The sequence below is a fragment of the Saccopteryx bilineata genome, chromosome 4, assembly GCF_036850765.1.
Source record: "Saccopteryx bilineata isolate mSacBil1 chromosome 4, mSacBil1_pri_phased_curated, whole genome shotgun sequence".
Classification (NCBI taxonomy): Eukaryota; Metazoa; Chordata; class Mammalia; order Chiroptera; family Emballonuridae; genus Saccopteryx; species Saccopteryx bilineata.
In genome coordinates this window covers 272,437,094-272,452,390 of record NC_089493.1, presented here as the reverse complement: position 1 = coordinate 272,452,390, position 15,297 = coordinate 272,437,094, and the positions used below count along the sequence as shown (strand labels likewise).

Sequence of the window (15,297 nt, the reverse complement as noted above, 5' to 3'; positions counted from 1 at the left end):
AATGCCCCATGCCTATTGTATGCTGGGACCTGCTCCTAATTCCAGCTAGAAGCAGTGGTCATTAGGACTCGGACTCTAGCTGCAAAGTGTAGAATGTGACCACAACTCTAATGCCTTGTGGACTTTTCCTGAATATGTGTAATTCCTGTTCTTTAGGACAGTGGTCCCCAACCTTTTTTGGGCCACAGACCAGTTTAATGTCAGAAAATATTTTCACGGACCGGCCTTTAGGGTGGTACGCATAAATGTATCATGTGACCGAGACAAGCGTCAAGAGTGAGTCTTGGACAGATGTAACAGAGGGAATCTGGTCATTTTTAAAAAATAAAACATCAGCCCTGGCCGGTTGGCTCAGCGGTAGAGCGTCGGCCTAGCGTGCGGAGGACCCGGGTTCGATTCCCGGCCAGGGCACACAGGAGAGGCGCCCATTTGCTTCTCCACCCCTCCACCGCGCTTTCCTCTCTGTCTCTCTCGTCCCCTCCCACAGCCAAGGCTCCATTGGAGCGAGGATGGCCTGGGCGCTGGGGATGGCTCTGTGGCCTCTGCCTCAGGCGCTAGAGTGGCTCTGGTCGCAACATGGCGACGCCCAGGATGGGCAGAGCATCGCCCCCTGGTGGGCAGAGCGTCGCCCCTGGTGGGCGTGCCGGGTGGATCCCGGTCGGGCGCATGCGGGAGTCTGTCTGACTGTCTCTCCCTGTTTCCAGCTTCAGAAAAATGAAAAAAAAAATAAAATAAAAATAAAACATCATTCAGACTTAAATATAAATAAAATGGAAATAATGTAAGTTATTTATTCTTTCTCTGCAGACTGGTACCAAATGGCTCATGGAGCGGTACTGGTTCACGGCCCGGGGTTTGGGGACCACTGCTTTAGGACATTTCTTAGACTTAGTGAAATTATGTTAACATGTTAAGAACATTTGTGATTGTAAGAATTTTATTTTGAATCCTGTTAAACTAGTTAGAATTTTATTTTTGTTTAATAATCTAGTAGGCTTTAGTCATTTTATTGTATTAAGACGCTTGTTATAGTATTTGTTAATATTAGCTATTTTAATTTTATTGTTAATTGTATATTTTTTCAGTCTGCCTCAAAATCGATGCCACCCAGAACCAGTGGGGTCTTGGGACCCTTATTGCCAAAGGTTTATTCAAAACCAATTAGAAAAAGATTTGGCCAACAGAAAAGGAATAATTAGAAAAGCCAAACTTAGAATCTATTACAGAAGACATAATATCTGAATGTTTAGTTTATGCTCAAGTGAATACTAAGCAAAATAAGGAAATTATTTTAAAAAAACATGGAAGAAAGGAATTTTCCCAAGTAAACATTTAAAATAGACTTTAATAAAATAATTGACAGTTGTTAGGAAATTGCTATATAGAATTCTTTCCAGGTTTAGCTTGCCCATTCTAGTATTGGACCTGCATTTGTGTCCACAGTCTCAAAGCTAGTAGGAAAGAAACCCAATATTAATTAGAAACTAATTTGAAGCTATATTGTGCCTACAGGTACCCAAAGGTTCAAGGTGAATAAATTGCATAAATCAAATAGTAAAAGAAATATAACCACCCTTTTCCTAAGTACTTGCAGGAATTACAGGTTACTCAGCAAACTGTTCAAAGACTGTCCAAGGGGCACTTTCAGCATTACCAGGAGATCAAGTACATTACCCAAGGTCTGACTTTCACATGGACAGGTCCATACACTGTGATCTTCACCACTCCCACTGCTGCTAAGGTAGAAAAACAGTGTGCCCTACTCCAACCACAAACTGGAAGCTGGTTGTCTACGTATGGTGAATGTATGAAGAAACTCACTGAACACTTCTTTTTATCAGACTTTGGGAAAAGAGAAACTAAAGATAAAATGAAAGCCAACTTAATTGTTACTAAAGGTTAAGATTTTTTAAATTAAGTGTTCTGACTAGAAAGGAATTGTATGGTTTTAATAATAATATATTTTTGAAAAAAAAGGAAAAAACAAGTTGTTATAAAAGCCAGTTATTTCTGGATAAGAAAGTTCATGAAAGTTGAAGGTTTATGTAAATTGCAGAAGATTTGTGCAGGTTTAGGAGGTTTGTACAGAGGGAAAAAAAAGAATTTGAACAGTCAGAAAACTGGTTTTCGAAGAATGTTTAATTAGTCACCCTCACTAACAATCCTACTGTCTGCGGCGACTAGTCCTCTTACTTTAATATTGTCTTGTATCATGTTTAATCAATTTTATAGCAAGGTTTGTTCCTGTCTGTTAAATATCTGTTACATGTTATAAGTTAATATCCCTAAACAGCAGCCTCATACTCTTCAGTAAATTAAGTAAAGGATTTGACTTAGGAAATAGAATCAGTGGGGATTGTTGTAAGGTATCAAAAAGCTGAAAATTGATATTGATATTCTGGGAGGAAAAGTCAGGCTTTCTTATCAGGCTTCCTGTCCCGTCCCTCCTTTAGGGAGCAGAGAGAGAAGAATGTAGAAGTTTCTGGCTTGCAAGAACAATGGGTCATTCAGTTTTAAATCTAAAATAAAGGTTAACCAAGAAACTTCTCTTTCAATAGGAGGCAGAATTTACATACCACTTTGCATTGACTGTAGTTCCTCCCCCTTATTGGGGGTAATATACCTCTAGGCTAGTGAGGGAAGATGAACCCTGAAAGATTTGTAAACATCTTTGATTGTGTTACCTTAAAAGTCTTAATGCTTCGGCGTATCCCCTAAACAAATGTTGTCAGCCTGTGCCATGATGTCATGCTCTCCCCTGCCCGTGTGTGAGCAAGGATATATAAGCAGCCCCTGAACTATTTTTGGGGCTTGCACACAATTTCGGTCTGTTGCCCTGTGTCAGCCATATGCGGCTAGCATATTTAATAAATCTCCTCCTCTAATAAAACTTTTCAAAACTTATTTGGACTACGTGCCTCTACGAAAACCCGCAGAATTGTGAATTGGGTACTTTACAACACTATTAATATCATAACACTTAATTTTTTTTGTTAATATCTGTACCTTAATGTCCCTTTTTTCAAAGTCTTAGTAAAACTTTTTTCCCCACCTGCTGTAAATTTTATAGATTAAATTTTAAAAATCCTGTTGGGATAATGATTGGTATTGCAAATTTTTTTCATGGCCTCCAGATTATTTTTGTTTATTTGTTCTTCTGTGTTTCATTTGACATTTATCTGTTGAATATTTGCTTTGTTTCAGATGACTGTATATAGGTATTTTAAGGAGGTTTAAGAGAGAAGATTTACTAGGAGCTTATTCATCTGTAAATTCCTTGCTTTGTATTTTATCTGATAACCATGCACTTACTTACTGTGTGGATGATGAATGGATTAATCTGTGCTTTAAAGGAATTTATAGTCTAGTGGGGTAAACTAACCACAGTACAGAGCATGAATGTGCAAACCAATGTGTTTTTACCAAATACTCAAGGTTACAAAAGAGAAAACAATTGAATTCTGAAGGGAGGGAGATGGGAACAGAATACTGAGGAGGTGTGTACAGAAAGGAGTAGGGTCATGACACAGGAGGCAGCAGCCAGAGTGGAAGCCAGGTGAGGAGGAACCTGGTGTGGGTGGGGAGGGGCCCTGCAGGGGGCCGGCTGCAGGGAGGAGTGAGGCGCGGAAGCTGGAGGAGGGGTGGTAGCCAGTGTGTGAAGGGGGCCGCAGGCCCCTGTTCTTCAGAAGTCCTTTTACATGTTACCTACTTGATTGTCATAGCAGCTCTGTAGAAGGAAAGAGACTTCAGGTGTCCCTTTACCTTTTGCAATTTATCTTCACCTTCTCATAATTTCTACTCTAATTATATGTGAAAAGGAGTAATCGAATTATCATTCCTATTTTATGGTCAAGGGAACTAATGCCCAATGATTTATTGAGATCAGCAGTTTTCAACCTTTTTCATCTTGTGACACACATAAACTAATTACTAAAATTCTGCAGCACACTCCAAATATATTTTTTGCCAATCTGACAAAACAGAAGGTATAATTTTGGTTCATTCACATCAGACAGCTATTGTTATATTGGCTGCTGTCATTTTTTTATTTGACAGTTGAAGTGAACAGAGGTCAATGCCCCTAAGTAGTCAAGTATTATATGTTTTAAAAATTCTTGCAGCACACTAGTTGAAAATTGCTGATCTAGATTCATATGCCTAAGAAAAAAAACTGACTTCAGAGTAGAGCCCAGGTTTTCTGACAAATAGACTAGGCTTCTTTTAATTATTTTCAATGCCATCTTATTTTGTTCTTTTCCCATCCCAGTTACTTTTAATTCTAAGTTAGGAAGTTGGTAGAAAAATTGCATAATTGAATTATTGAATGAGAGTATCTAATGGAGCAGATTTGTTTTCTTTTCTTTGTGTTTTCTCTCATGAGTAGTTTAGGCAGACAGTAAACATTAGTGAAGAATCTAGGAGAGGCATGGTTAGCCTACAGTGGCCCTCGGATTTGCTGGTCTGAACATGTTAGAACTTGTTAACTTAAAATGTTTATTTTGTCTTATTTTATTTTAACTCTTTATTATGAAAATTTTGAAAGATATCCAGAAATAGAAAATTACATCAACCCTTAAATACCCATCTCTCAACCTCAAGTCTTTAACTCATTGCCATTTAATTTCATATATAACCCCCTCCTCATAAACACATGTGACCTCAGATATTTTGAGACAGTTTCATATAACTATTAAAGTTATGCTTGACCTTAACTTGTGCTGTTATAGCTATTTGAGTCCTAGGCATTAGGTCCAGTTCGTAGTATTTAACCAGCTCTCTTCCCTCCTGACCATGGGGTTTGTTGAAAACGAAATCCCAGTATACTTCTTCTTGAAGAAGGTGTGTCCTAGCTGATTCCCTTAGCTCATCAGCTGTGTAAAACATAGTCTTCTTGCCATTTGCCATTTATTATCAATGGTTCTAGTGCCCACCTCCAGTGTGTAGCTAGAAAAAGATGTTCCCATGTTTGTGCTCTGATTAAGAGCTAACATAGGATTGATCTTACAACAGTGGGTTTATTTGAAGTTTTGACTGATTGGCAAAGCTATCATTCATATCATATTAACCCCTCTACACATTAATTGAGCACATGATACAATTATTTTTCATTTCTCTAAAAAACAAGAAGTGAATAGAGAAACCAGCTATAGGTGTGGGGCAAAAGTAGATTTACAGTTTACAGTTGTGAGTACACGAAACACAGAGTTTATTCTTGTGTTATTTATTAATATATTATTTTTCATACAAACTGTAAACCTATTTTTCCCAACCCTTTATTTTTTTAAATTTTTTAAATTTTTTTTGTATTTTTCTGAAGTTGGAAACAGGGAGGCAGTCAGACAGACTCCTTCATGCGCCCGACCAGGATCCACCCAGCATGCCCACCAGGGGGCAATGCTCTGCCCATCCGGGGCGTTGCTCTGTTGCAACCAGAGCCATTCTAGCGCCTGAGGCAGAGGCCATGGAGCCATCCTCAGCACCCGGGCCAACCTTGCTCCAATGGAGCCTTGGCTGCGGGAGGGGAAGAGAGAGACAGAGAGGAAGGAGAGGGGGAGGGGTGGAGAAGCAGATGGGTGCTTCTCCTGTGTGCCCTGGCTGGGAATTGAACCCAGGACTCCTGCACGCCAGGCTGACGCTCTACCACTGAGCCAACCGGCCAGGGCCTGCCCAACCCTTTAGATCGGACTTTAGACAGCAGGCAAATTGACATTAGTTGTTGCTATTTGCCACATAAATTGGTATCATGAATGGGCATGGGAAGCAAGGAGCTAATGATTAACAAAAGAAAGTTTTTAGGGATCATTACATTCCTATAATTTATCTTTTGCAGGAACATTTATCCAGCATGTCTTTGGACCTAGCACATGGCCACTTTCATGATTATAAAAGCCTAGTGTGATGCATGTGTTCATGAATGCATGTGCCTGGACCTGTGTGTATGCACTGGGTGGTGCATATGGTCTTACTAAGTACCAAACTCTGTGCCCCTACTTTTTTTTCATTAAATGAGAGCAGGGGAGGCAGAGAGACAGACACCCACATGTGCCCAACTGCAATCCTGGCAAGCCTCCTATGGAGGGGTGCTCTACCCATCTGGGGCATTTCTCCATTGCTTGGCAACCGAGCTATTTTTTTTTAATAAATTTTTATTAATGTTAATGGGATGACATTAATAAATCAGGGTACATATATTCAAAGAAAACATGTCTAGGTTATCTTGTCATTAAATTATGTTGCATACCCCTCGTCCAGAGTCAGATTGTCCTCCATCACCCTCTATCTAGTTTTCTCTGTGCCTCTCCCCCTCCCCCTAACTCTCTCCCTCCTTCCCTCCCTCATCCTCCCTCCCCCACCCTTGGTAACCACCACACTCTTGTCCATGTCTCTTAGTCTCGTTTTTATGTTCCACCAATGTATAGAATCATGTAGTTCTTGTTTTTTTCTGATTTACTTATTTCACTCCGTATAATGTTATCAAGATCCCACAATTTTGCTGTAAATGATCTGATGTCATCATTTCTTATGGCTGAGTAGTATTCCATAGTGTATATGTGCCACATCTTCTTTATCCAGTCTTCTATTGAAGGGCTTTTTGGTTGTTTCCATGTCTTGGCCACTGTGAACAGTGCTGCAATAAATATGGGGCTACATGTGTCTTTACGTATCAATGTTTCTGAGGTTTTGGGGTATATACCCAGTAGAGGGATTACTGGATCATAAGGTAGTTCTATTTTCAGTTTTTTGAGGAACCACCATACTTTCCTCCATAATGGTTGTACTACTTTACAGTCCCACCAACAGTGGATGAGAGTTCCCTTTTCTCTGCAGCCTCTCCAACATTTGCTATTACCCGTCTTGTTGATAATAGCTAATCTAACAGGGGTGAGGTGGTATCTCATTGTAGTTTTGATTTGCATTTCTCTAATAACTAATGAAGCTGAGCATAACTGAGCTATTTTTAGTGCCTGAGGCCACTGAGCCATTCTCAGCACCCAGGGCCAACTCGCTGGAATCAATCCAGCCATGCTGCAGGAGAGAGAGAGAGAAAGAGAGAGAAAGAGAGGAGGAGAAGGGGCGGAGAAGCAGATGGTCGCTTCTCCTGCGTGCCCTGACTGGGAATCCATCCCAGGACATCTACACCCCCGCTGGTGCTCTACCACTGAGCCAATGGGCCAGGGCCTTTATCCCTACTTTTGTTGAATGGTACTGTTTTTTACTAGATATCTTTATAAAATTTGCAAAGATGTAAGTGTGGAAGTGTAATGTTAGCAATCTCTTCTGTAGAGCATCATTTCTGGGAGCCTTTCCTTTGGCTTGCTGGGAAAGAGCAGTGCTATTAATAGTGATTTCTCAGATATGTTTGTTGCAGTGTTTCAATGCGTTTTCTTTCCCCTGGAGAAAAAAACGAGACTAAACTCTGTAGTATTTCCCTTTAGCTCAGCGTCACATCTGTAAATGTCCCAGCAGAGAAAATATTGATACTGCTTGTCTGAAAATACAGTGAAATGGAGTTTAAGGTAATGGAAAGAGGCCCGTGTGTGTGTGTGTGTGTGTGTGTGTGCACGTGTGCACACATGTGCATAGTAATTGAATATATAAAGGTAATGTAATGGTCAGACCAGCTTTTCCTGTACAGTACTTCTTAAATTACAGGGTTAATGTTTTCAAGATACTGAGAAGAATCAGTGTCAAGGGGTGAGAGGAGCCCACAAGCTCCACAGCGTCTTTCTTCTAGAAACATACTTCTCAGTTTGGTTAGTGTACTGATACTTCTCGAAGGCCCTGGTGATCTGGTGCTATGCTAAGCATGGTGTGGTAGTGGACAAGGACATAGACAAGATCTGTGAGCTTCAGGAATTTTAAATCTTTTGGAGTAAGTAAAAACATGATAAAAACATGATAAAATGAAAAGTGACCTTTGGAAAATAGGTAAAATTGAATGGTGGCAAAGAGAACCTCAGTTTGTATATCTGTAACATCAGAACACTGGACCAAATGATTTGTAAGTCCTTTTAGCACTGATGATCTGTGATTCTGTGATTGTCTATATATAGAAACATTCAAAGAGAGACTATTAGACTTCATAAGCTTAGTGAAAAGTAATTTGAATATCTCTAGGGAAGCCAAAATCCTGTTCTTTTCCTTTTTAATACAAGGCCTTTGACCACTGTCATACTTGCTTTCGAGTATGTTGAAGGGCTGTAGAACATACTCCCGTCTCCCCGCAAATGTGCTGAGGGAGACAGTGTTTAATTTAAAATACAACAGTTATGAAAACTTGAAAGAAATCACCCCAAATTGTGTTGACACAATTATCAAGTATGCCTGGAAATACAGGAAGGTGTTCTTTTCCCTAAAGTATCCCTTAATAAAGAGGGAGTTGTCTTCGTTTGAGTCCTTATGAAACCTCTGATGTTCGAGGTACCTTCTCAATTACTTTCCCCTTGAACAGCAGTGAAAAACAACAACAACTCTGTTTTGAGGTGATGATATATTAGCCTGACCTCAGTGCTGCTTTTGATGGCTATAGAGATTTCTCGACAGATCAAGAAGATAAAAAAAAAAAGAGGATGAAGTTTACCACAGATTTAGTGTTGGATGTCTTAAAATCAACTTTTTCAAGACTTACTTTGAAAAGCAATACCAGGCTTTGAGCAAATGATACGTTCTGACTTACATAAGATCCTTCCAGCTACTGAATTTGAGAATAGATTCTAAGAGGGCAGGAATAGTAGTAGAATTCCTTTCAATAATCCTTGTGAGAGATGCTAGCATTGCTAGTGGAAGTGTTGAGAAGTGGTCAGATTTTGTCTGTTTTGAAGGTAGAGCTAATAGAATTTTTTTTTGTCAGATTTGGATGTAGGGTATGAGAAAGATGGATCAAATATATATTAAATGCTTTAAAAGCAAAGCTTATTCCATACCTGTTAATCTAGCAATTCCTCTTAAAAAGATTTAGTTTAAGAAAATAATTGTGGCCTAACCTGTGGTGGCGCAGTGGATAAAGCGTCGACCTGGAATGCTGAGGTCTCTGGTTCAAAACCCTGGGCTTGCCTGGTCAAGGCACATATGGGAGTTGAAGCTTCCTGCCTTTCCCTTCTCTCTCTCTCTCTCTCTCTCTCTCTCCTCTCTAAAATGAATAAAGTCTTTTTAAAAAAAACCATTAGTTTAAAGAAAAAATAATTGTGTATGCAAAGAAGTTTGTGTACACAAGAATATTTCTCACAATGTTGTTTATAGTCATGAAAATTTAAAGAACTAAAATTTAAAACTATAGTGAATTGGCCAAATACACATTGGTAGATCCTTTCAGTAAAGTATTATACAGCTATTAAAATGATTTACAAGTATGTTTCTAGACAAGGAAATACATTGATCATATATTTCCAGTTCTTGTATTTTTATGTATTTTGCTGGGATTGTGGGGTATTTTAATGGGAAGTTGTTATGGTTGCTGCTGTAGTAACTTAGAGGTTAACTTTTGATTGGTGAATATTTTGTATCTGGTATGATATATTTTTTTTTTTTTTTTCATTTTTTCTGAAGCTGGAAACGGGGAGAGACAGTCAGACAGACTCCCGCATGCGCCCGACCGGGATCCACCCGGCATGCCCACCAGGGGCGACGCTCTGCCCACCAGGGGGCGATAATCTGCCCATCCTGGGCATCGCCATGTTGCGACCAGAGCCACTCTAGCGCCTGGGGCAGAGGCCACAGAGCCATCCCCAGCGCCCGGGCCATCTTTGCTCCAATGGAGCCTTGGCTGCGGGAGGGGAAGAGAGAGACAGAGAGGAAAGCGCGGCGGAGGGGTGGAGAAGCAAATGGGCGTTTCTCCTGTGTGCCCTGGCCGGGAATCGAACCCGGGTCCTCCGCACACTAGGCCGACGCTCTACCGCTGAGCCAACCGGCCAGGGCCTCTGGTATGATATTTAAGTGTATCTTTTATGTCATGGATACAGTTTTCTGCATAGATACTTCACGCTACATTGCTACCAGTTATCTTCATTAATGCTTTTTTCTTTGTAGTCTTTTCTTATTAAGTTGATCTTTTCATCTCAACCTATTCTCACTTTATGGTTCTTTGTTGCAGCTTTATAATAAAGTACACTACCTGGCACAACAATGTGTGTTCAGATATGTGGCTAAAGGAATGAATACATAAGTAAATAAAACCCAGATCTTGGTGTATCCTACTGAGACTATCTAAATATTTTTCTGGGAATGGATCTGGTATGGGAGTGTAGTATTTTAAAAAATGGTCATGTTGCAGTGTACCTTATATACCATAACATTTACCCATCGTTAGGGTACAATTCAATGATTTTTAGTAGATTTTAGAGTTTTGCAGCTCTATCAAAACAGTTCAGGTTTTGAACATTTTCATCGCTGAATAAAGTCCTCTCGTGCCTTTGTGCTATTAAATTCCTGCTTCCAGCCCCTGCTTTCTGTCTCTGTAAATCTGCCTAATGTGAGCATTTCATATAAATGTGTACTGGTGCAGCTGCTCAGACACACACACACACACACACACACACACACAATTGTTTTTGCTTTTTTAAACATGCCTTTCTAGAGGTATTTCCCTTGACTGTGGAGTTTAGAGGACAGTGGTTATGCTCAAACATCTTGAACCAGTAAGACTTGTCCTCTCTGCCAGTGGGTCTGTGTGTGGGTGGATGAGTACATTCAAGTTTAGGCCATTTTCAAATCTGCCCTGACATTTACTTTCCCCTCAGTCCGTTCATGTCTCCTCTTTGCCTATGTGCAGCCTCCCAATTGGCCACCAGCTTGCCAACCATGACTCTAGCCTTAGCCTACTAGAGCTTTTTCCCCTCCTTGCTCACCTGTTACCCGAACATCACCTACACTGAAAGCACAGCCCTCTGAATTGTGACCTACCTTTCATCAAAAGCTGCCAGTCATGGTTTGCCCTGACCTGCAGAACCTTTGTACCTACCGAGTGGGTGGATGGTGAAGTGGTAATAGTTTCAGGCAAGAATGCCAGAGACTCTCACTGTTCTTATTCAACATTTAGCAATTTTTCATACATGAATGCTTCTTGAGTTGTTGTAGTCTTCTGGTAGATTTCCAGAGGACTGTGAAAGGGTTGCTTTATCAATTTTGGTCCACTTTATAATTGATTTTGGGGGAGAATTACCTTCTCACTAGTCCATAGCTAGAGGCTCTACCTCTCAGAATGTATTCTTTTGATCATTTTCCCAGGTAAACTGACTGTCAGGATGTGTGTGTGTGTGTGTTTATATAGATATATTTATATATGTATTTATATATGTATAGAATAGAGAAGTTTTTAAGGAATTGGTTCATGTGATAGTGATCTGGCATTTCTAAAATCCATAGAACAGCCAGCAGGTAAGTGTTGATGTTGGCCTTGGGTCTGACCTCCACCGGGCAGCAGGCTAGAAACTCAGGCAGGGTTTCTGAGATGCAGTCTTGAGGAGAATTCCTTTTTATTCAGGACCGGTCTTTACTCTTAAGGACTTCAGTTATTGGATGATGCCCACTTGTAGTTTGAAGAGCAACCTGCTTTACTCAAAGTCTGTTGATCTAATTGTTAATTATACCCCAAAATACCTCCACAGCAATATCTAGACTTTAATTTGACCAAGCACTGCATGCCATAGCCTAGCCAAATTGACACATAAAATTAATCATCCCGCTTGCCCTCTGAGGATTCAGGGTAAATTTTTAGTCTATGTATACTCTGATTGCTGACTGTATTCTTGTTCCAGTTAAACTAGCAGTTCAAAAGTATGTGTATTTTATGTAGAAGATGTTTACGTACATGCTCTGCTTTTCACGTCCATGTCTTTGCTCATCTTCAGCTTATAATGCCCTGTGTCCAAACATTATCTGTTCTTCTGAAGGCTAGATTACACACACACACACACACACACACTTTTCTTTGCACGCTATACACCAGCTCTCCTGACCAACTTCTTGTTCCCTAATCGTGCTATATTCTGTGCTTTTGCACACAAGTTCCTTTTGCTTAGAGGAGCCATCTCCCTTGTTTTCTGTAAGGCCTTTATAACTTCCTCATGTAGGCCTATTTGTTCCTTTTTATTGTGCTTCCATTGTCCTCTGTGCTTATTTCTGCTAAGGCCCTGATTGCATTTTATTGTCATTGTTTGCATATCTGTCTGTCTATAGACTTTGTTTCATGAGAGCAGGGATCACTGTACTGTTGTCCTTTTCAGTGTTTATCCACAGCCAAGCCCAAGTATCTGGCCTGTAGCACCTAAATAAATAATTTGTGGGATGAGTAAACTAAATATGTGTTAAAGATTTAGAAGTTGTATATTTCTTCTGTAATTTCACTTTACAGTAGAATGTGGAGATAATAATTTCTTGGGGAGGAATCAAATCTAAATACCAGAGATGAACCTTGGGTTAGAGACTCAGTATATATCATACTTGGGCATACTAAATATTCACTTGACTCACTGATAGAAATAGTTTTATTTAACTTTCCATTCTGTGCATAGCTTCAGAATTGTATTAAGCAGCTGTTTCTGATTGGAAATGTTGATTTTTTTGCTTGCATTTTTATATATTTGTGTTCTAAGAATCTCAAAGCAACTAAGACAGCTTTAGCTTCTTTCTAGCTAAACTGTTACAGTGTTAACTGATGACTAATTTGTAAACAATCTTAATGATAAAATAATTTTTTTCTTTTCCTATTAGGTGTTGATCATCTTTCTGAAGTAAAATCTCCATGGCCTGAACATTTTCTGGAAATCATTTTGAGGAAAATATCTGTTTAATAAAAAGATAACCACATCAAGATGGTTGGAAAACTGAAGCAGAACTTACTATTGGCATGTCTGGTGATTAGTTCTGTGACTGTGTTTTACTTGGGCCAACACGCCATGGAATGCCATCACCGAATAGAGGAACGTAGTCAGCCCCTCAAATTGGAGAGCATAAGGACCACTGTGCGAACTGGCCTGGACATCAAAGCCAACAAAACCTTTGCCTATCACAAAGATATGCCTTTAATTTTTATTGGAGGTGTTCCTCGGAGTGGAACCACGCTTATGAGGGCCATGTTGGATGCACATCCTGATATTCGCTGTGGAGAGGAAACCAGGGTCATTCCCCGAATCTTGGCCCTGAAGCAGATGTGGTCGCGGTCAAGTAAAGAAAAAATACGTCTGGATGAGGCTGGTGTCACCGATGAAGTTCTGGATTCTGCCATGCAAGCCTTCTTACTAGAAATCATTGTTAAGCATGGGGAGCCAGCTCCTTATTTATGTAATAAAGATCCTTTTGCCCTGAAATCCTTAACTTACCTTGCTAGGTTATTTCCCAATGCCAAATTTCTCCTCATGGTCCGAGACGGCCGGGCATCAGTACATTCAATGATTTCTCGAAAAGTCACTATAGCTGGGTTTGACCTGAACAGCTACCGGGACTGTTTAACCAAGTGGAATCGTGCCATTGAAACCATGTATAACCAGTGTATGGAGGTTGGCTATAAAAAATGCATGTTGGTTCACTATGAACAGCTTGTCTTACATCCTGAACGGTGGATGAGAACACTCTTAAAATTCCTCCATGTTCCGTGGAACCACTCAGTATTACACCATGAAGAGATGATTGGCAAAGCTGGGGGAGTTTCTCTGTCAAAGTGAGTAAATGTTATGTTTTTTATTTTGAACCTTTGTTCAGCTAGTAAAGATGTGTGTGCGTGTGTGTGTGTGTGTGTAGTCTGTGTATATGTGTGTAGGTATATATATATTATATATATATATATAATATATATATATATAAACTACAGACCTTTACTTGAACAGATAATAGCTTCATCAATGAGGTTTTTACATTTGTTATAGCCAGTTCATTATATAGCCCCTTTCCTTCACTAAATTCATTCATTTATTTATGTGTTGTTGTGAGCCGGGGGCGCAGACAGAGAGATCAGCAGACAAAATATTTGCGAACTAGAAAGGACCACCGCTTGCTCAGGCAAATGGCGCCGAGTTCCTGCTATGTCCTATTTTTATTCACAAGATTTCAAAAAGCTTGTTTATTTAGAAATTGGCATAGCATCAAGCATAACCTTTAATTACGAATACATGGACTACATCTGCATGATAGCTTAATAACAATACAATAGCAAAAGGCATTAACTGCTTGCTATTGCTTCTATGGTTCCCACAACATTCCTTTCTTGTATCTCAAGGAATAGCCTTGAAGGGAGCAGTAAAATCTTGTAAGAATGTTTTACTGAGAAGAGAGTCTAGCAACAGCTTTCGGTCACATAGACTTGTTTCAGTGACTCTCCTCGAGTCACAAAACAATTCTCTCGGCAAAACATTCTTTTCTTGTTGGCTGTGTTCCCATCCAAGGTCATGCAATGGATTATTCCACTACATTTACGAATTGTGGTTCTCTTTCATTTGATGGAGGCAAACCCAATTTATAGCAACGAGAGGACTTTTTCATGGACCCCAGACTTTAATGCCCGTCATTCAATTGACTTTTGCATAGATTAAGGTAAATCTGAGGGAAAGCATCTACCATGTTGGTGAGCATAAAGTAAATTCTGAGCATTTAGGATTTTTTAGTGATAGAATAAAATAAAGCTAAAATTATCTAACCCAATCTCTTCATTTTAAAGATAGGAAGACTAAGTCAGAAAGATCAAAATGAATTACTCAAATTTAGATGGCAAGGCCAGAATTAAAATCCATGCCTTGGTCTCAATGGATTAGTGTTGTTGTTTTTTTGTTTTGTTTTGGGGGGGTTTTCTGTAGCATTTTATTGCATGCAGTGGTTCTTTTGTCATCCGATGGATACATCTTCCGACTTTTATAGTGGGCTAGAGAATCTCTGAAATTTGGAAGCTGAATCCATAATCCATACAAGAAGTTTTTAGATTTGGATACTTCTGCATTTTCCCCTCTTTCTCATGAAGTGATGGCTAGCATACTCTGACTTGATTTGACAGCCTGACTTGATTACGTATCTAGAGTGAGGATATAAAAATAGAGACTACTTTCTTTGTGCATACTCAAAAGAATTATTTTTCCCCAGCAAGCCCAGTTGCTTTTTCTGAGCAGCTCAAGCTCTTTTTTGTAAAATAATCTAAACCTGTTATTTTCATGCTAATTAATCTAAATTCAGAATCCTTAAAAAATAAAAAGGAGAGTATTGTTAAGTTCACGTAGCTTTTCCTTGTGAAGAAATGTTAGAACAATTTTATTTTTAATTTTTTTCATTTATAAAAGTAATATATACCTCCTCTTTAAAAAAAAGCAAAAGCAGTGT

At 39.5% G+C, this 15,297-nt stretch overlaps 1 protein-coding gene across 1 annotated transcript in view; it reads left to right on the top strand.

Annotated features, from left to right (window-relative positions):
- Nucleotides 1–15,297, top strand: part of TPST1 (tyrosylprotein sulfotransferase 1) — a 110,526-nt gene that overhangs the window by 27,001 nt on the left and 68,228 nt on the right. The window contains exon 2 of the mRNA XM_066274686.1: nt 12,709–13,654. Coding sequence (XP_066130783.1) covers nt 12,810–13,654 — 845 coding nt within the window. The 5' untranslated portion in view covers nt 12,709–12,809. The remainder of the gene's footprint in view (nt 1–12,708; nt 13,655–15,297) is intronic.